General features: G+C 35.5%; 2 protein-coding genes across 3 annotated transcripts in view; both read left to right on the plus strand.

Moving 5' to 3' along the window:
• Positions 1-23812, plus strand: LOC102805854 (uncharacterized). 2 transcript variants are annotated; one of them, XM_078011868.2, is made up of 6 exons: positions 1-173; positions 8878-8961; positions 9549-9659; positions 12456-12575; positions 21246-21515; positions 21882-23812. In XM_078011868.2, exons 2-6 carry the CDS (start codon positions 8895-8897, stop codon positions 22376-22378), a joined length of 1065 nt encoding a protein of 354 aa, XP_077867994.1. In that variant the 5' UTR covers positions 1-173; positions 8878-8894; the 3' UTR covers positions 22379-23812. The 2 variants fall into 2 exon arrangements, with proteins under 2 accessions (XP_077867994.1, XP_085353298.1); XM_085497172.1 differs by lacking the exon at positions 12456-12575.
• The window catches only part of LOC100376072 (uncharacterized), a 13909-nt gene continuing 12848 nt past the window's right edge, over positions 22991-24051 (plus strand). The window contains exon 1 of the mRNA XM_006820229.3: positions 22991-23125. The gene's annotated coding sequence lies outside the window, so the exon portion shown is untranslated. The remainder of the gene's footprint in view (positions 23126-24051) is intronic.

A 24051-nucleotide genomic window follows, 5' to 3' on the forward strand; every position in this document is an offset into this window, starting at 1 on the left:
AAGAGGTCACGGTACGTTAAAATACCGGAAGTTGATAGTTTTTCTTCACTGATTTCTATTTTCAGACCATTATGTGTTTTGTGTGTTATATTTAAACTCTATTTGCCAAGGAAAACTCGCTCAACGATATGTTGTAGACGGCTAATGTGAACTCAAGTGATGTCACGTAATAGGTAAATACACTTTTGAATAGTTCTGTCAAAACGGATTTGTGCGTGCGTAACTGTTGTTGTTGTTGAGGGTCATTCCAGTTTTTATCCACAACCCCCCTACGGATGGATATTAAGGTTATGACACCCTATGGATTCAAATCCACCATTCAGGTGTCGGATTTTTGTTCACTAACACACCCCCTGGAAACTACTGATTTGACGTATACGGATGGGTATGTGAAAAAATTATACCCCTCGGATACACACAAAAACAGAACCCCTCGGAAAAAAAGCTGTGTGACTTGCAAGTGGCCTACTTGGGTCTTCTAATTATAAAACAGAAATTGGTAAATTGGATGGTATGTTGCAAAGAGCAGTGCAGTTGGAAGGAGTCAATGATTTTTTTTTGGGGGGGGGGGGGTCTGCACAACTAGAGTGATGTCATAACGTCACCTAGAGGGATGTTTGTGTCCCACATTGCTTTGTGCACCTTTTAGTTGAATGACTTTTGTCATTGGTGTTGATTTTTTTTTTATTGTGATATGTCTCTAGTAATTGCAATGTAGAAGTACGTTCAACTGAATGGCCAGGTAATTTGCGGACTGATTCACAAATCATGTGTATGAAGCAATATGGCGCTCAGTGTAAATGCAAAAATATACATCTAGAGTGCATATATATATGTAGAGTGTAATAAAAAAATTTTATTGCTCATAATTTGCAAGGTCTAATGACTATTGGTAAAACTTTAATACACAGGTTTACTGCTTTGGATTTAATGTCACAAAAACATTAATTTAAAGTTGTATATTTAGTTGAAAGCCCTTTGTAAATAGGTTAATTTGACCCCCTTAACCAAATCCAAAAACAAAATCCAGGACAACATCTATGGGTTTTGCCTGAAAAATGGTCAAGTTATTTAAGTTAGGAAAACAACTTAAATCCCATGATGCAACAGTGAGTAACTTACCAACATTGGCCTAGAACGACACACAAAGCAAGAACAAAAGGGGTTGCTAAGGTAACGTGCCAAACTTCGGTCAACATACACTTGATGTCAGCATCGCAGCACAGCAAGTTTTGCAAAGAAGTACTTGAATTCAATTGCGCCCCAAAATGATGTCGCTGATCACTCAGTTGTCGCGGCGTATGTTGTACCAAATTTTGACTTCGGCTTTTTTTTCTAAGTGCATGCGACCTCTCACCAATGTATTAAAACACTTTGAATTTATACTTTGCGTGATTATATTTGGTCTACGCGGAACAATAAACTTTCTAAACATTATCTGAGACCATGCATGATGTATATTCACAAAATCATATTTTATATTATGTACGTCTTTCATTCCAAGGCTCAGGCAAATAAAACAAATGTTCTTCTGCTAACTATTATAGACTAGTTTCCAAGCTTTTGACTAAGGCAAATTTATTTAATTTTCCATTGGAAATTTTTGTGATCTTGTAATTTCCCAGTCATTCATGGTCTTGACAATAAATGTGAATTGCTGTGCGAGCCTAGAGTTAGAATAAAGGGAATGAACGCGAAACTTTCTAATTATGCCAGCCAGTAAAATACAGAGATTTCAAATATTATAAATAAAATGTATACAAGTGTTGTAATGTCCGATGTAATAGCCACATGTCGAGTTGAGTTTTTTTTAAATTTATAATGTGAACTATTCCAGCTCATGGATGCCAATGAAATTTGAGAACAACTGAAATGTACAAGTCAGACTCTTTTAAATGAATGTATCAAGTATACACATGAATTATTTGCCCCAACACATTGGTTTATTCTTTATTCTAAGTTGCGACTGATATGTTTGTGTGGGCTTGATCGGCACAGTCGTAGAATAATAAATAGATTTTCTTGGGTTAAAACAGTTTGCGAGCAGGGGTACAGCCACGTATGACTGCATGCATTTTAAAAGGGCGTACACCCTCCCCCCAGGTCTCTTGGCTGACAGATTTTTTTTTTACAAACCTACCCCTTGGAAGCTTAAAAATTACGACCGCATGAATTCACATCATCTATGGGGAGTGTGCATGATATGAAAAAAAAAATATCAAAAATATGACCCCCCTCGGAATTAAATCATCTGTAGGGGTGTGGATATAGAAAAGAAAATAGTCAAAAAATGACACCTCTCGGAATTGGACCATCCATACTTTTTGTAGAAATATGACCCCTCGGATTTAACCCATCCGTAGGGGGGGTGTGGACAAAAACTGGAATGACCCTGATGGCGACGATCATGTACTTGGTATGGCTTGTAGACAAGTGTTTCCTTCTCAATATTTCATGTAGGGGTGTGTCGACAAGTCCCAAAGTGACTTGTGTTTCAGTCGATGTATATACATATCAAAAATAACGTCCTCTGTACCATTAGTGTCATATGTGGTGCAAAAATGGCGTCTCATGTACCATTCGTTAGTGTCATATATCTGGTACGCAAATAGCGTTCTCTATTAATGTCATGTGTATATGGTACAAATAGATCGCCCTTTGTGCTATAAGTGTCATGTATATATACGGCACATTCACAACACTACATCCACGTATTTGCTGGTACATCACAACACTACATCCACGTATCTGCTGGTACATCACAACACTTTGACACACGGTTACTAGAAGAACCGTGGTTGACATTGGTATAAATGTATCAACTTTTTGTTTGAACGTTTTTGACCTCGTAGTTGAAGTTTATTACTCGCCATACAAGTTTTGTTTTAACACATTGCCTGCTGACACTATTTTTTGCTCATTTTGTTGGGACTATCATGATCCCAGACTTTCAGATTTAGACATCACTCTAATTTAGGTGTCAAGCGAGAGTGAAAGGTCTTGATTTGGTTCTAAAATTAGCATAATAATTGAAAAGTTTATAGTCAGACATAAAAAAAATTGTCAGTATTTCTATGTGTTAACAAAAAATACTAAAATGATTTAAATTGTAATGACAGGTATAGAATTTCAAATTAAAAACAAATATATACATATTGCTTAGTAACAAATGATCACGCTGTTTTTTTTGATGATTTACGCTGATTATAATAACGTACAACAGATTGATTTGTTATTAAATGCAAGTAATTTGTTTTCAGTCGCCACTCACTGCAAAACAATATTAGCCATGATTTTCCTTGCTTGAATTGACATGAAATTATGGGGTTTTTTTTGACCTGATAGGTCAAGCCAATTATATCAACCAATCACAAAGCTGGATTGAAAAACAAAAAACAAAAAAATTTGTAATTTTTGAAAGATATACTGAGCATTGAAGAAGTATTTAACACTTTTCATGGTAATAACAGCTCATTGTCTAAACTGAGTTCACCCATTCATGCTAGTCGCAATAAAACATTGTATTCTTAAATAGACTTAATGAAATGTTCTAAAACTGACAACTAAATTAAATCATTTATGTTACAATGCAGTTTGCAACAGTATGGTACGATTGAAAGTGAACCTTATTCTGGTAATGAATCAGTGTCAGGCAACACAAAGAAGGACATCGCATCCAATGTTGAAAACATAATGCATAATACAATAAATTCAGGCAACCAACATGTTAGTACCTGGAAATTGGAACTAGGAAAAAATTAAGCTTTGATTCACATGGAAATAGGAAAGATACATTTTTTGTGAACACAGTCTAGTCTGTGGAACAGTCTAGCAACCATTTCATGAATTGGGCATATTTTTTATGTTATTTCAACCCATTGAATAGACCACTTTCACGGAAGTAGCAAGACTGGAGTGCAAAAATGTCAGTTTGCTGATAGTCGATAGAAAAGAATTTTATTTTTGTAACAACGATTGATGCACCAAGAAGCATAATATCACGAATGCAAGTTTACGTTGCACCCCAAAACGACATTTGCGCGCATGCGAAACGTCATATCTTCGACTTCCGGGAAAGTCGTCTATGGAAAAAATCTGATAGTACCTTGAGTTAGGTACACCACTGGAAGGTCAACACCACGCTGGGCGCAGAGTTAGTTTGTGGTGCAATTTCTGGTTATTGTATGATTTTTATGACATGTACATATTTTACTAAGTAATACATATCTCTAAAACTGTAAATGCAATATCTTTTCACCACTAGTTCCCTCTTTTCATCACAAATTCACAGAATAGTTTTATTTATAATCTGCACCTTCCTTCAGAAATGGAACAAAAACAGCCAAATTTTTTGAATAAAAACTGAAAATTTACTCAAATTTTGTAAGTTTGCTCCATAATTAGGGTTTATTTCAAGAAATTTTAAAGAATATAAGCAAAAAAGTGCAGAAAAATTTGAGCGAGAAAGTCTGGTGGTGAAATGGTTAAAGTAAGCTAGTGTATTGCCCTTTATTAACAGTTATGTAAACATACTAATGTCTGGGCTTTATTAACAGTTATGTAAACATACTAATGTCTGGGCTTTATTAACAGTTATGTAAACATACTAATGTCTGGGCTTTATTAACAGTTATGTAAACATACTAATGTCTGGGCTTTATTAACAGTTATGTAAACATACTAATGTCTGGGCTTTATTAACAGTTATGTAAACATACTAATGTCTGGGCTTTATTAACAGTTATGTAAACATACTAATGTCTGGGCTTTATTAACAGTTATGTAAACATACTAATGTCTGGGCTTTATTAACAGTTATGTAAACATACTAATGTCTGGGCTTTATTAACAGTTATGTAAACATACTAATGTCTGGGCTTTATTAACAGTTATGTAAACATACTAATGTCTGGGCTTTATTAACAGTTATGTAAACATACTAATGTCTGGGCTTTATTAACAGTTATGTAAACATACTAATGTCTGGTCTTTATTAACAGTTATGTAAACATACTAATGTCTGGTCTTTATTAACAGTTATGTAAACATACTAATGTCTGGGCTTTATTAACAGTTATGTAAACATACTAATGTCTGGGCTTTATTAACAGTTATGTAAACATACTAATGTCTGGGCTTTATTAACAGTTATGTAAACATACTAATGTCTGGGCTTTATTAACAGTTATGTAAACATACTAATGTCTGGGCTTTATTAACAGTTATGTAAACATACTAATGTCTGGGCTTTATTAACAGTTATGTAAACATACTAATGTCTGGGCTTTATTAACAGTTATGTAAACATACTAATGTCTGGTCTTTATTAACAGTTATGTAAACATACTAATGTCTGGTCTTTATTAACAGTTATGTAAACATACTAATGTCTGGGCTTTATTAACAGTTATGTAAACATACTAATGTCTGGGCTTTATTAACAGTTATGTAAACATACTAATGTCTGGGCTTTATTAACAGTTATGTAAACATACTAATGTCTGGGCTTTATTAACAGTTATGTAAACATACTAATGTCTGGGCTTTATTAACAGTTATGTAAACATACTAATGTCTGGGCTTTATTAACAGTTATGTAAATATACTAATGTCTGGGCTTTATTAACAATTATGTAAACATACTAATGTCTGGGCTTTATTAACAGTTATGTAAACATACTAATGTCTGGGCTTTATTAACAGTTATGTAAACATACTAATGTCTGGGCTTTATTAACAGTTATGTAAACATACTAATGTCTGGGCTTTATTAACAGTTATGTAAACATACTAATGTCTGGGCTTTATTAACAGTTATGTAAACATACTAATGTCTGGGCTTTATTAACAGTTATGTAAACATACTAATGTCTGGGCTTTATTAACAGTTATGTAAACATACTAATGTCTGGGCTTTATTAACAGTTATGTAAACATACTAATGTCTGGGCTTTATTAACAGTTATGTAAACATACTAATGTCTGGGCTTTATTAACAGTTATGTAAACATACTAATGTCTGGGCTTTATTAACAGTTATGTAAACATACTAATGTCTGGGCTTTATTAACAGTTATGTAAACATACTAATGTCTGGGCTTTATTAACAGTTATGTAAACATACTAATGTCTGGGCTTTATTAACAGTTATGTAAACATACTAATGTCTGGGCTTTATTAACAGTTATGTAAACATACTAATGTCTGGGCTTTATTAACAGTTATGTAAACATACTAATGTCTGGGCTTTATTAACAGTTATGTAAACATACTAATGTCTGGGCTTTATTAACAGTTATGTAAACATACTAATGTCTGGGCTTTATTAACAGTTATGTAAACATACTAATGTCTGGGCTTTATTAACAGTTATGTAAACATACTAATGTCTGGGCTTTATTAACTCTTTGTGTTTGTTTTAGCCTACATGATGTTTTCATGGTAAAATATCACATGTTGACAACACCATGGAAACAGCCATGCCGCTGAAAAACAGACAATGTTACAAGTTCAATAAACATGTTGTCATTGTTTTAAGACAACAAAATAAAAGTAGGAGTGGCTACTGTCTAAAATAATAAAAACTATTAAAATTAAATATATGTTAATCAAAATAATTTTACATATTAAATGGCATTTGTCGTAGCGGCACGCATGCGTGAGATATTGAACTCATATGGACAAAGATAGCAACTTTAACTGTTGCGCAGACCAACGAGTACAAACTGAGACAATGCTAAGTTTTAGTTGATTGGAAGGTATCAAAAGAGTCACTGATAATAATTAGTGTATGTTGTGTCTAGGTCAAAACACATACGCATGATTTCCATTAGGAGAACACATTGGATTGTGGGAAAATTAATGTTTATCAACTCAAATGTTGCACATGAGCGGTACAATACCCACCGCACTTTAAGTTTCAGTTTGACACCTTACATGAAAAAAACAGCAAAGTGTACTTAATGTATAAGTTGGCAAAATGATGTGTTGTTTCATGGTAAACACAAGATAAATCTAAATCACCTACAAACTCTACATCCACCCTGGTGTTGACCTCTTCATGGTGTACCTACCTATTATAAAGTCATGGTACCATCAGCTTTTTTCTAGTCAATGCGTTGAGCTAACATGGTCTATTCTGGGAGTGGCTGCTACACTAGGAAGTATACATTATACTGTATATTGTTGAAAGGCGGTATATATATCAAAATTATTGGGGGGGGGAAATAGTCAGCAGGCATTGGCTTAACATTTCTCATCAACAGTTTGGATAAAGGATTTCATTTCACACCATCAGACGATGTAAGCAGTGGTTATACATGTACTACATATTGACTTTACAGTACAGGTAATGGAAGGAATGTGTCTTCAACAAGATTTGTCATCCAAATTTGTTTTATTGTTATCTCTTATGTATTGTATGTTTTTTATTTCTTTGTATTTCTGTTCCTTACCATACAAAAACCCTCTGAAGGTTTTTAGTAGTGTAATAAAGTTATTATTTAAATGTTTTTACCTATTGACCTATACTTAATTAATACGTGGAAGGGAGAACGTATGCATGAATGTCCCCGTCTTGTTCACTTCAAAAGGCCATGGTACATGTATACAAATGACATCAACCATACTTGAAATCTCACCTTTAGCATCCTTAACCACTCAATTATAATGCATATGCTAATTAGTGACATGCTCGGTTAATGTTGTACATTCTTCACATTATTTCACTATGAGTAACATTGTTATTTAGATAGAAATGAATATATAGTCATCTGAAAAATACCAGATTTGTAATTATATTGATTTGAAAAAAAGTTTTTGACATGGACAAGGTCATTCCTAGAGACATGTACATTGTATTTTAAAATACAGTTCACAGTTAACTGCTGCAATTCTGCAAGTCAATGGAAATTGTTAAATGTAGCAGTGAAAATTGCTCCGGGGTCGTATAACATGTACATGTAGTGTCAGCGTGAGAAATTTTCACAAATGCCATAAATTCATCAAATAGCAGCAAAAATATAAGCAGTTTACAGTAAAGTACACTTGTTTCACACTAAATCTGTTTGTAGACATTTTGTTTTATTTTGATTGGTTGAAAGATTATATATAAGAATATAAATAGATAGTCAAAAAGCATTATCAGGCATGACCTGTCCTGTTTTTGACCCTGGTTTGACCTTGGTGACCTTGATTTAACCTTGGTGACCTTGATTTATCAACTATATGTATGCATCATGAAGGTGATGGTCATTTTTAATAGCTGAGCAATTAACTTTTTATTTATAAGAATTTGATTGTTAGTAGAAATTCAATCTGTCCAATCAGTTATCTGCAAATATTTAGTCAATGTTTGGCTTTTCTCAAGTACTACTCACTCCATTTCAATGAAACTTAGTGTATATGTGCTCTGAGACAATGCAAAGACCTGTGTAATAATTAGTTTTTCAGGTTTTCCAACAATATTTCATGAACCAATCATTGCATTTCAATGAAACTTTAGTGCATAGGTCATTGTGAAATTTTGTCTTCACAAATTTAAGTTGCATTTATTTAATAATTATTTTACTTAATTTAGATTGTATTTTCTTTCTTTTATTTTTTGTTTTGTCTTGTTATTTATGAGTATCTTCTTCATCTCACTTTATTATACTTGATGAAAATCCCAATACAGGTATAACCTGTCAATAAAGTTATTATTGTTATTATTATTTCAATGTCATAACGGAAATTCCTGGCAACGAACAAGGCACAGACTTACCAGTTTGGGATTGAAAATCTGTACATACTAATTACCTGATTTGAATTTGCAATGATCATAAATTAATTTTAAATATTCTCTATTAACAATTTTACTGTATTATGTTTTTGTTGCAGTTTGCTGAACAGAAAATATGGATACAATCGAAATGATTTTAAAACTATTTGTTATTGTCACATTCCAATTTTTAACAGTGGCTGGTAAGTTCATCATATTTAATATATACACTACAGCACTGCATCTTGGGATGCAATACAGCAAAACATCTCCACTCCACACGTGGTGCAATACTTCAAGAATATATATGTGTTAAAAGCGGGGGAGTCGTCACCTGTGCATACAGCAAACGACCCTAGCATGACGTTGTTTACAAACAAGCATCTGCCCGTGAGCCTTTGCATTTGTAGCGTTGTTATCTTCGCTTGGGATTAAATTCCCGCATGTACAGGTGACGACCCCTCTGCTTTAAATTCAGGTAGCATTCCATAATACGCATACCGTCCATGTATTTATTACATAATGTATTTACGCTATTGAAAGCTGATTTTAATTGGAGGCACATATACATCCATAAAACATACTTGTCTGTCATTCTGTTATAAGTATGTTATCTGCTGATGGTTTATAAATGTAAACTTCCTATTATCATAAATACCTGTGCAAATATGGTGAAGTTATAGTATCACAAGATCAGGAGTAATTTTTGGCTGTTTGACTGCAAACTCAATACATGTACTTTTGTTTAGATACAAATCAGATTAGGCCTTTTGTTATTTTATTTTCACAGGCTATAACATCAGTGATCTTTGTGGTGGATGTGAAAATGGTGGTTCATGCAACTTGACAGTCTTAGAATGCATCTGTCCAACACAATATTCAGGGTTTTTATGTGAAGATTGTGAGTATCAAAAAATAAGCAATAAACCATTGCTATTGTATCATAATATACCAATTTCATGTAATTCTTAGACATAGAAATAACTTTAAAGCATGAAAACTCATGTACAAATGAGATAAATTCTAAAAATCGGCCTTGTAATTAGCATACAGCAATTATATTCAGACCTATATTTTGGCGGTGTGAGGTTTGTTGAAGTAGTTTCTTGTTAGCGTCAATGTTAATATATGTAAAATTTTCACAATTGACGAGTTCACAAGTCAGCTACTGCAGATGGCAATAGTTTTTAGGGCGTCATTTGCATAATTCTGAAGAAGAAAAAATGCATCTCTTTTGAAGTCCAAAAACCCAAGAGTCTCAATGTGTAATTTATAACTATATTTCAAAAAAATTATTGTTAGCTGATTTCTGTTGACAGCAAGAATTACTGAGATACTGAGTGGTATACACTCATGGGGCCTACTTTTAAATATCAAAAAATGGTATACGGTGTATTTTACCATTATAGCTTGCATAATTAAAGAAAAAACTCTCAACCAATCAGAATGATGTATTTGGGCAATTGAAATGCTGGTATAATGCATTGTCTATTCATTGTATATACATATCAAATATATACAGTACAGTTTTTGTGCAATGTGTCATATTACTGCATTGATACTGTGCATGCATAGCATTAGTGTCTGACATTTATTACATTAATATCACGTTTTTATCACATTTCCATTATATTTCATATTCTCATCACAAATTTGAATCACCACACTGAATATCTCAACTGACTTAAGGTAGAGATGCATGTTTGTGGGCACTTGGGAGTGAATTTTTTTTTCTTTGCTTTTTATTATCCAAACAGTCTTGGTTAAAATTTTGTAGAATTGTGAATCGTGGAACATACTCAAAAAATGATTTTAAAATATAGATAACAGGTGCAAACATTCTCCTATTTGAATGCTTAGCAAGATATAGAAAGGCTGTACATAAATAATAAAAAAGAAACATGGTGAAAAAAAGAAATGACGGGATCTCCATATTATGCACTATATTTAACTTTTAACAAAACGATAATACATTTAAATTTGGAACTGTTACAGCCATTTTAATTATGAGCATTAGCAAACTTCTTACTGAGTGAATTGTTATGCAAATTAGCAATTATCGCAGCTTCTTTTTAGTGCACATCCCAGAACTTTAAAAAAGAATAGCTCCTAGACACTTTGAGCTTTTGTTTTGAAATTTTCACAAATGATTGACAATGTGTTTATCTTCAAAACGCGGTTGGGGCATTGTTTTTGGTTGAACAGTGTTACAACCATTGTACAGACAACTAGCCTGGGTGTTAATTTATGCATAAACTTGAAGTAGTGAAATTTGGGCTGCTGCTCTGCAAAATTGACAACTGGTAGACAGTTTTCAAAACGGCGATTTCTTCATAGTAAACAGATGTACCCATAAACCAATTTTGACAGGAAACAGAAGCATGGTTTAGGAGCTAATTTTTTTAAAATCACTTTTGACCAAAAAAGCACATTTTTGTGCATATTTCAAACTACAGTGTCCATAAAAAAAAATACTAAAAATTTTTTAAAATTCATACAATAAGCTTTCTGAAAATATATAGTTTTGTGGACAAGGGAGGTCATTTTGGTTTCCTAATTAACTAATTAAAATACCTGTCAGGTAAACTGCATCTCTACCTTAATGTAACTTCTCTGCGCACTTGTGTCTTTCAGTTCATTTTACACCAGAACCAGATATTAAAAGTCTAGCTTCACTGTCCTCACCGTAGTGTTTTATTCCTCCAAACAGCAATATGGCCAGCTAAGTTGTTGATGGGTTTGCTGTGCATAGGTTTACATTGTTGGGTCAATTAACCAACACTGAAAGACACATTGAACATCAATAGTCAAACCCTATTTATTTCATTGAATCATATAAATTTTTTTTTTTTTGCATCTCCCACAGAGTATAAAGATTAATAAAGTAATAATAAAAAAAAATAATGTTCAAATTGCCAAATAATATAGTAGTACACAACAATTCAATAAGTTACAATCTAATTGATTAAATGCAAAATAACAAATGTCAGTGTCTGTTCTGTTACACTAGAAAATTATTCCATTTGTTCCAAAAAAATTTTGTTGTGTCCTTTCTGGTTGAGAGTAGTAATTCATGCTTTTTATTGTATCTCACCTTTGCTATAGCTATGTTGAAGTTTGGCATATCTTTTTTAAGCTTGCTGTTGTAAATGCATTTTTTAATGATAAGTATAATATGGTTGAGTAGAATGGATAAAGTTTTCATCTCCAAAGATAATTTGTTTGCTTGTGAATTTATTTTGGTTCTTAAGGCCTTACCATTAAGTCAGTCTTACTTGCAGCATGGTCACGTATACAATGCATGTTACGCTACATAGAGTTGTTGTCCTGATCATTTCGCTGCTTTCTCAATACATTTCTTATTATGCCGGTGTAATATAGAAATGTTAGGTGATCATATTGTTCAGTTCTAATCACATAACAATCTGTAGATTAGCATAGCGACAACTAGTCAACTATTTAGCAGTACATGTAACTGGCAATGTTTCCAATACTTTATATTGCTGGTTAAGCCAGTATACGAGATACTTGATGGCATATAAGATCAAAGTATGAATAATTCAGATTATGCAACAAGGAGACTACTAATTAGAATATTAATTAATTCTATATTATGGTACAGCTATACAAATATAATGGATATATCTGAAATGCACTGGTAATTAATGTCTAAATTACTAATGTTCTGTTATTACAGTAAAGTTTGATTGTCGGATTGATGGCATTGTTTGTATGCATGATGGGTCGTGCTCCCAACAAACCGGTAAATGTATTTGTGTTGATTCCTATTATGGAGACCAATGTGAACACACTAGAGGTGAGCAATTAATATGCATATCAATGTGTTCTATAACTAGGAGTAATGATGCTAAAATGGTTCTCTCACAAATGCAATAAGTAACTAAGGATCTATATAAAATGGCAGCGACACCATACACTTCCTTATACCTCAATCTAGCTACTCTTTCTTCACAAGAAACACACAAATGTTGATGTACATATACATTTAATACCACATAAAGCAGTTGCAATAATCCAGAGAGTGTGACACTAAATACTGACAGCTCATCATGACAAAAGGCTGGTATATCATAACAATCATTAAATGCCATTTGGATGAGGGATACACAGGATATCATACATGTATATAAGTTATACCATATTTGTCCAATACACTGCCTATCCAAAACCTCAGCCATGTGCAATGTGTCAGCCGGTGGGTGATCTTTTGATTACACAAAAACGCTGTCTATCCAAAACTTCAGCCATGTGCAATGTGTCAGCCGGTGGGTGATCTTTTGATTACACAAAAACGCTGTCTATCCAAAACTTCAGCCATGTGCAATGTGTCAGCCGGTGGGTGATCTTTTGATTACACAAAAACGCTGTCTATCCAAAACTTCAGCCATGTGCAATGTGTCAGCCGGTGGGTGATCTTTTGATTACACAAAAACGCTGTCTATCCAAAACCTCACCCATGTGCAATGTGTCAGCCGGTGGGTGATCTTTTGATTACACAAAAATGCTGTCTATCCAAAACCTCACCCATGTGCAATGTGTCAGCCGGTGGGTGATCTTTTGATTACACAAAAACGCTGTCTATCCAAAACCTCACCCATGTGCAATGTGTCAGCCGGTGGGTGATCTTTTGATTACACAAAAACGCTGTCTATCCAAAACCTCACCCATGTGCAATGTGTCAGCCGGTGGGTGATCTTTTGATTACACAAAAACGCTGTCTATCCAAAACCTCACCCATGTGCAATGTGTCAGCCGGTGGGTGATCTTTTGATTACACAAAAACGCTGTCTATCCAAAACTTCAGCCATGTGCAATGTGTCAGCCGGTGGGTGATCTTTTGATTACACAAAAACGCTGTCTATCCAAAACCTCACCCATGTGCAATGTGTCAGTCGGTGGGTGATCTTTTGATTACACAAAAACGCTGTCTATCCAAAACCTCACCCATGTGCAATGTGTCAGCCGGTGGGTGATCTTTTGATTACACAAAAACGCTGTCTATCCAAAATTACTTTGGTGTTGTGCTGCGTTTGCCATCTGACACTATTCGATATTCCAGAATATGTTCAGCTGACACACCCAAGCATGTTGATTGGTTAACAACCAGCTTATCAGTTTATGAAACAAATTTATTTTTGCTGAAGGGAAGATTCCGTGAAAATTAAATCCAGCGAATATACTTTTTTCCCATATTTCACATTAAACTCATCAAAAATCAGTGAAAATAAATTCCATACAAAGCGCCCAAAAAGCCTTAATAACTACAAATGTACACTGTTTACAATTTTAGCTTTCAATAGAGGCTTTGCATGTAGGCATTTATGGTACAATATTGTGTTTCTTGAGTCAGTTAGCGTATAATATATGATATAAACATATTGTTGGTAAATTTGCTTATTTACCCAGGAATATGTGAATAAAATAAATAAATAACATTATACCGTAATTATAAAACTGGTTTCAGTGTATCATCCTGTACAGAGAGCAAACACAACAGGGTGCTTGCACGCAACTGAAACATTTTCTTAGTTTAATAGTAACAATGCTGATTGCTTAAATGCAGTATACAATACAGCTTCAATTTTCAAAGCCAGACCAAACATCAGATCAAGTCAATGCATAAATTCCTAATAATTTACAATCCAAATTCAAGATTATAAAGACTGACAGCATATTACAACGCATGTGTAAAATAATCTGTTATTAATATGTACCGTATATAACTTACAGCCATACAGGGCAGACTCACAAGCTCTAATCGGAATGTATACTTAGAATTGAATGCTGATTTTTGAAAATACAAATCTAATCTTGTTTTAATGTTTGCTTTATTTGCTACTAAGTAAATATGCCACTAAACAACGCAATTTTCTGCTGTATCTATATATTATCCCATATTATAGTCGCTCTAAACAACCAATGCACAGTTCAGTGTGATGTTCTAGACAACCAATGCACAGTTCACAGTGTGATGTTCTAGACAACCAATGCACAGTTCACAGTGTGATGTTCTAGACAACCAATGCACAGTTCACAGTGTGATGTTCTAGACAACCAATGCACAGTTCACAGTGTGATGTTCTAGACAATCAATGCACAGTTCACAGTGTGATGTTCTAGACAATCAATGCACAGTTCAGTGTGATGTTCTAGACAACCAATGCACAGTTCACAGTGTGATGTTCTAGACAACCAATGCACAGTTCACAGTGTGATGTTCTATACAACCAATGCACAGTTCACAGTGTGATGTTCTATACAATCAATGCACAGTTCACAGTGTGATGTTCTAGACAACCAATGCACAGTTCACAGTGTGATGTTCTAGACAACCAATGCACAGTTCAGTGTGATGTTCTAGACAACCAATGCACAGTTCACAGTGTGATGTTCTATACAACCAATGCACAGTTCACAGTGTGATGTTCTAGACAACCAATGCACAGTTCACAGTGTGATGTTCTAGACAACCAACGCACAGTTCACAGTGTGATGTTCTAAACAACCAATGCACAGTTCAGTGTGATGTTCTAGACAACCAATGCATAGTTCACAGTGTGATGTTCTAGACAATCAATGCACAGTTCACAGTGTGATGTTCTAGACAACCAATGCACAGTTCACAGTGTGATGTTCTAGACAACCAACGCACAGTTCACAGTGTGATGTTCTAGACAACCAACGCACAGTTCACAGTGTGATGTTCTAGACAATCAATGCACAGTTCACAGTGTGATGTTCTAGACAACCAATGCACAGTTCACAGTGTGATGTTCTATACAACCAATGCACAGTTCACAGTGTGATGTTCTAGACAACCAATGCACAGTTCACAGTGTGATGTTCTAGACAACCAATGCACAGTTCACAGTGTGATGTTCTAGACAATCAATGCACAGTTCACAGTGTGATGTTCTATACAACCAATGCACAGTTCACAGTGTGATGTTCTATACAACCAATGCACAGTTCACAGTGTGATGTTCTATACAATCAATGCACAGTTCAGTGTGATGTTCTAGACAACCAATGCACAGTTCACAGTGTGATGTTCTAGACAACCAATGCACAGTTCACAGTGTGATGTTCTAGACAACCAATGCACAGTTCACAATGTGATGTTCTAGACAACCAATGCACAGTTCACAGTGTGATGTTCTAGACAACCAACGCACAGTTCACAGTGTGATGTTCTAGACAACCCACGCACAGTTCACAGTGTGATGTTCTAGACAATCAATGCACAGTTCACAGTGTGATGTTCTAGACAACCAATGCACAGTTCACAGTGTGATGTTCTAGACAACCAATGCACAGTTCACAATGTGATGTTCTAGACAACCAATGCACAGTTCACAGTGTGATGTTCTATACAACCAATGCACAGTTCACAGTGTGATGTTCTAGACAACCAATGCACAGTTCACAGTGTGATGTTCTAGACAACCAATGCACAGTTCACAGTGTGATGTTCTAGACAACCAATGCACAGTTCACAGTGTGATGTTCTAGACAACCAATGCACAGTTCAGTGTGATGTTCTAGACAATCAATGCACAGTTCACAGTGTGATGTTCTAGACAACCAATGCACAGTTCACAGTGTGATGTTCTAGACAACCAATGCACAGTTCAGTGTGATGTTCTAGACAACCAATGCACAGTTCACAGTGTGATGTTCTTGACAATCAATGCACAGTTCACAGTGTGATGTTCTATACAATCAATGCACAGTTCACAGTGTGATGTTCTAAACAACCAATGCACAGTTCAGTGTGATGTTCTAGACAACCAATGCACAGTTCACAGTGTGATGTTCTATACAACCAATGTACAGTTCACAGTGTGATGTTCTAGACAATCAATGCACAGTTCACAGTGTGATGTTCTATACAATCAATGCACAGTTCACAGTGTGATGTTCTAAACAACCAATGCACAGTTCAGTGTGATGTTCTAGACAACCAATGCACAGTTCACAGTGTGATGTTCTATACAATCAATGCACAGTTCACAGTGTGATGTTCTATACAATCAATGCACAGTTCACAGTGTGATGTTCTAGACAACCAATGAACAGTTCACAGTGTGATGTTCTAGACAACCAATGAACAGTTCACAGTGTGATGTTCTATACAATCAATGCACAGTTCACAGTGTGATGTTCTAGACAACCAATGAACAGTTCACAGTGTGATGTTCTATACAATCAATGCACAGTTCACAGTGTGATGTTCTATACAATCAATGCACAGTTCACAGTGTGATGTTCTATACAATCAATGCACAGTTCACAGTGTGATGTTCTATACAATCAATGCACAGTTCACAGTGTGATGTTCTATACAATCAATGCACAGTTCACAGTGTGATGTTCTAGACAACCAATGCACAGTTCACAGTGTGATGTTCTATACAACCAATGCACAGTTCACAGTGTGATGTTCTATACAATCAATGCACAGTTCACAGTGTGATGTTCTATACAATCAATGCACAGTTCACAGTGTGATGTTCTATACAATCAATGCACAGTTCACAGTGTGATGTTCTAGACAACCAATGCACAGTTCACAGTGTGATGTTCTAGACAACCAATGCACAGTTCACAGTGTGATGTTCTAGACAACCAATGCACAGTTCACAGTGTGATGTTCTGGACAATCAATGCACAGTTCACAGTGTGATGTTCTAGACAACCAATGCACAGTTCACAGTGTGATGTTCTAGACAACCAATGCACAGTTCACAATGTGATGTTCTAGACAACCAATGCACAGTTCACAGTGTGATGTTCTATACAACCAATGCACAGTTCACAGTGTGATGTTCTAGACAACCAATGCACAGTTCACAGTGTGATGTTCTAGACAACCAATGCACAGTTCACAGTGTGATGTTCTAGACAACCAATGCACAGTTCACAGTGTGATGTTCTAGACAACCAATGCACAGTTCAGTGTGATGTTCTAGACAATCAATGCACAGTTCACAGTGTGATGTTCTAGACAACCAATGCACAGTTCACAGTGTGATGTTCTAGACAACCAATGCACAGTTCAGTGTGATGTTCTAGACAACCAATGCACAGTTCACAGTGTGATGTTCTAGACAATCAATGCACAGTTCACAGTGTGATGTTCTATACAATCAATGCACAGTTCACAGTGTGATGTTCTAAACAACCAATGCACAGTTCAGTGTGATGTTCTAGACAACCAATGCACAGTTCACAGTGTGATGTTCTATACAACCAATGTACAGTTCACAGTGTGATGTTCTAGACAATCAATGCACAGTTCACAGTGTGATGTTCTATACAATCAATGCACAGTTCACAGTGTGATGTTCTAAACAACCAATGCACAGTTCAGTGTGATGTTCTAGACAACCAATGCACAGTTCACAGTGTGATGTTCTATACAATCAATGCACAGTTCACAGTGTGATGTTCTATACAATCAATGCACAGTTCACAGTGTGATGTTCTAGACAACCAATGAACAGTTCACAGTGTGATGTTCTAGACAACCAATGAACAGTTCACAGTGTGATGTTCTATACAATCAATGCACAGTTCACAGTGTGATGTTCTATACAATCAATGCACAGTTCACAGTGTGATGTTCTAGACAACCAATGAACAGTTCACAGTGTGATGTTCTATACAATCAATGCACAGTTCACAGTGTGATGTTCTATACAATCAATGCACAGTTCACAGTGTGATGTTCTAGACAACCAATGAACAGTTCACAGTGTGATGTTCTAGACAACCAATGAACAGTTCACAGTGTGATGTTCTATACAATCAATGCACAGTTCACAGTGTGATGTTCTAGACAACCAATGAACAGTTCACAGTGTGATGTTCTATACAATCAATGCACAGTTCACAGTGTGATGTTCTATACAATCAATGCACAGTTCACAGTGTGATGTTCTATACAATCAATGCACAGTTCACAGTGTGATGTTCTATACAATCAATGCACAGTTCACAGTGTGATGTTCTATACAATCAATGCACAGTTCACAGTGTGATGTTCTAGACAACCAATGCACAGTTCACAGTGTGATGTTCTATACAACCAATGCACAGTTCACAGTGTGATGTTCTATACAATCAATGCACAGTTCACAGTGTGATGTTCTATACAATCAATGCACAGTTCACAGTGTGATGTTCTATACAATCAATGCACAGTTCACAGTGTGATGTTCTAGACAACCAATGCACAGTTCACAGTGTGATGTTCTAGACAACCAATGCACAGTTCACAGTGTGATGTTCTAGACAACCAATGCACAGTTCACAGTGTGATGTTCTGGACAATCAATGCACAGTTCACAGTGTGATGTTCTAGACAACCAATGCACAGTTCACAGTGTGATGTTCTAGACAACCAATGCACAGTTCACAATGTGATGTTCTAGACAACCAATGCACAGTTCACAGTGTGATGTTCTATACAACCAATGCACAGTTCACAGTGTGATGTTCTAGACAACCAATGCACAGTTCACAGTGTGATGTTCTAGACAACCAATGCACAGTTCACAGTGTGATGTTCTAGACAACCAATGCACAGTTCACAGTGTGATGTTCTAGACAACCAATGCACAGTTCAGTGTGATGTTCTAGACAATCAATGCACAGTTCACAGTGTGATGTTCTAGACAACCAATGCACAGTTCACAGTGTGATGTTCTAGACAACCAATGCACAGTTCAGTGTGATGTTCTAGACAACCAATGCACAGTTCACAGTGTGATGTTCTAGACAATCAATGCACAGTTCACAGTGTGATGTTCTATACAATCAATGCACAGTTCACAGTGTGATGTTCTAAACAACCAATGCACAGTTCAGTGTGATGTTCTAGACAACCAATGCACAGTTCACAGTGTGATGTTCTATACAACCAATGTACAGTTCACAGTGTGATGTTCTAGACAATCAATGCACAGTTCACAGTGTGATGTTCTATACAATCAATGCACAGTTCACAGTGTGATGTTCTAAACAACCAATGCACAGTTCAGTGTGATGTTCTAGACAACCAATGCACAGTTCACAGTGTGATGTTCTATACAATCAATGCACAGTTCACAGTGTGATGTTCTATACAATCAATGCACAGTTCACAGTGTGATGTTCTAGACAACCAATGAACAGTTCACAGTGTGATGTTCTAGACAACCAATGAACAGTTCACAGTGTGATGTTCTATACAATCAATGCACAGTTCACAGTGTGATGTTCTATACAATCAATGCACAGTTCACAGTGTGATGTTCTAGACAACCAATGAACAGTTCACAGTGTGATGTTCTATACAATCAATGCACAGTTCACAGTGTGATGTTCTATACAATCAATGCACAGTTCACAGTGTGATGTTCTATACAATCAATGCACAGTTCACAGTGTGATGTTCTAGACAACCAATGAACAGTTCACAGTGTGATGTTCTATACAATCAATGCACAGTTCACAGTGTGATGTTCTAGACAACCAATGCACAGTTCACAGTGTGATGTTCTATACAACCAATGCACAGTTCACAGTGTGATGTTCTATACAATCAATGCACAGTTCACAGTGTGATGTTCTATACAATCAATGCACAGTTCACAGTGTGATGTTCTAGACAACCAATGCACAGTTCACAGTGTGATGTTCTAGACAACCAATGCACAGTTCACAGTGTGATGTTCTAGACAACCAATGCACAGTTCACAGTGTGATGTTCTAGACAATCAATGCACAGTTCACAGTGTGATGTTCTATACAATCAATGCACAGTTCACAGTGTGATGTTCTAGACAATCAATGCACAGTTCACAGTGTGATGTTCTAGACAATCAATGCACAGTTCACACACTTATAAAGCTATAGCCAGTATCATACTTGTACATGATGACAGAATATTGTACCGATTAGAATTTGTAAAAAGTGGAAATGTGACCAGTGCTTAAAAACATCATGCTTTATTTACCACAAGATCAGGATTAAGTCTGATCGTCAAAACATAATTCCATGTGTTTTTATTGGTGAGAATAAATTTGGAGATATAAACTGTTCATACCACATATACTAAAACAGATTGCCCCTAAGACACTGTGAATACATGCTCTTGGCAGTACTTTCTTTGTCATTGAAGCCATTGATAGCGTAGTGGTTGTTGCTCTAAGCTTATAATTCCAAATCCAAATCCTTCCTTGGTTGTCCATCGACATTTTGTGAGTATGTCACAACACCGACACAATTTGAAAAAAATCGTCAGTGCCATTAAAAATAAACAGATACCACTAAATCTGTCTTAAAAGGGAAGAATATTGTCTACTCATAATACTCATTATCATTATCATATATATTCTTCAGGTTAACAAACTTATTGTTAATATGCATAAGAGTCATTAACATGGTATTTAGTTAATGATAACACATTTGATGTTTACAGACTCATGGAACGACCCAACAGATACGCAATTGCAAAGAAGATCAACTATAGTGTCCTTAGTCTTTGCCGCAGTCGTCATGGCCTCTGTGTGTTTCCTGGTGATCTGTGTCAATGTCAAACGAATACAAGAACGACGAGAGGACGCACTTAGACAACAAGAAATGCGTAACGCTGTACAAGTGGATGGTCCACCGATGTTAAGGGTACCGTCGAACATTCAGAGACAAATTAAGAAGAAAAACAAAAACATACAACGGGAAAGCACAGGATGTAAGCCGACTTGCTTTTTTTATTGAGAATTATACTATTAACTCATTCACGCTTATGTATCAGCCATGAGAAATGTTTTATGGCAGGGGGAATGTATTTGAAATCGAATGTAGCTGATATCAATTTATTTTAGTTTTCCGTGAGCCACGTGTTCGACATCTGTATAGTTGTTTGGAATCCACCTCATATACGTTGTACTTTGATATTTGTTTATTTGGCGTGTACTATGCACATATTATGAATCATGTTTATATACTTTAGTTTAGATTTGTATTATTACTTCATGTACGTCCTTTCATACAAGTAAAGGAAATAGAAACATAGCAGTGTTCTTGACAAATGGAATTTGTTTTATCATCATCGTAGGTTTTGACATTGCATTGCCACGTATTCCCACACGGACGTCATCGTGGCGGGGGTTGCGTGGAATTACGACATCCCCGGCTGTTCTTCAAGGCAGCAAGCCGCCAAGCTATCGATACGTTGTTGCAGAAGACAAATCCAAATCTGGTGTCACTATTCAGGGAGACAGTCTGGTTAGTTTACCCCCAGAGTATGATGCAGCCATCGTACAAAATAATAGTCAGACATCGAACCTTACAGCAGAAAACGATTCCAGTGGCATATTCATGAACATAGACTCCGTGGAGACGCAAAATGAAAGGGGCGTCCAACCAACTCTGGGTCGGTCTCTGAGTCATGAGACAGACAACTCGTCCGTGATCTTAATACATACAATTGATGAAATTGATGAGATTGAAGAAGATGACAATGATGACGGAGTTGGTTTTATGGACGATTCAAGTCAGTCAAGTCATGCATCAGAAGGCAATCAATGTGAAACTCAAACAACTAGGTTGTAAAAAAACAGTATTTGTAATGAAGTTTTTTACACTATTTAAATTTTAATATTGTAGCGAAAATGATAGGGTAAAATATCATGTATATCGTGAACATTATTATTTATACTCCCATCCCAAGAGGATTTACGATTTGATTGAAATGAAGTCAAAAACATTATTATTATTATTTACAGTTTGATTGAATCATATTTTTTTATTTATTTCACGTCGTTGTGGTACTCTATAATATTATACCTCGTTGTAATGTTTCATTTAGTGGCATTGATTGTTCTATCGCTTTTAAATTATTATTGTGTGCATTAACCTTCACGCAGTAACTGTGTGTACTTAATCGATATCACGCCACCAATCGCCGTGGCAGCTTCCTTCTTTAACTGTACGTTACAGCGCCACTCTACTAGTGCGAGTTGGAGTTCTATCTATAAATAGCACGGTATCTATTCTACCTCGCGACATGAGCATGCGAGTGAGAGTGTCTATAGCATTGCCCGTAAAAGTCACCATAGTTTTAAAAATAGCTTTCATCACTGAGCTGGTATGCGTTATATATCTTCTATTGCTGTTGACATTATAATAATTACGATGGTTTTGGACTATACTCTCCTTGCTTGACACAATTAATTCATCGTGTTAGTTGTGGTCTGATGTCATACACTGTACATCTTGTCAACAGTTTGTAACTTTACCCGACCTGATGTTACCTTCAAACAGTATGTGACACGCGTTGAGTTTTTGTAATTGCGCTATGTGAGTATTTTATTATTATTACATGCATGTTTTGTTATTTACATGAACATTTTTGTATGTATGTATATATATATTTGGTAATTATATTTATTTATATGATATAGTATTATCAGTACCATACGTTAGTGTTAGCGTCAACGTCCAACACATGCATATGGGTAGAGGTAGATAATTACATACGTATGTGTTATATGAACTACGTGACCTACCTCTAGTACCCTGTAACACATCAGAACGTGTCACAGGCATATCGTTGTTATGGGAATACACATACGAACCCTTCCATCAAGTAATTAACGTACATTACCAGTAGATTGTTGGAATTCGATTTTAAAATTGTTCATATATATCAGAGCCATCCCGAAACTGACCTAACGTTTGTTTACGAAACCATATTAACATTCTCTGCGTGTTCGATCCTTGACATGAACATGATATTATCATTTGAAATACGACTAGTGCTCAACATCCAACGATTTGTTTGTTACTTATCTGAATTATTTCACCTTTAAAAACTGTTGTTTGTATTACTATTCCCATTTCGTACATTCGTTGCTAAGACTATTTACGACGACTCGTTTGTCATACAATGTGATACACAAGTTACTAACTCCTAGCAAGCAATGTATGGAAATAATTATACAGATTTGATAATAAAGTTTAAACATTCTTCTTATCTAACATAAATTGAAGTTTCTGTTTATGTTGGCCATCCAATAGAGTGATATTCTCGGTCTACTAGCTGTGTACTCTAATCGAAAACTGAGTACATTGTCAACCATATAGATGAATGCTAGTAATAAATTATTATTCACCCCAAAAGTTTAATTAATTTTCCTACAATGACACGTTCAATATCGTGTTTCCATGGAGATAGGTTTGCCATTTGGCTTGATCGTGTGGCTAATGATTTTCCTGTTAAGATA

This window comes from Saccoglossus kowalevskii, chromosome 3 (assembly GCF_978046115.1).
Source record: "Saccoglossus kowalevskii chromosome 3, keSacKowa6.1, whole genome shotgun sequence".
Classification (NCBI taxonomy): domain Eukaryota; kingdom Metazoa; phylum Hemichordata; class Enteropneusta; family Harrimaniidae; genus Saccoglossus; species Saccoglossus kowalevskii.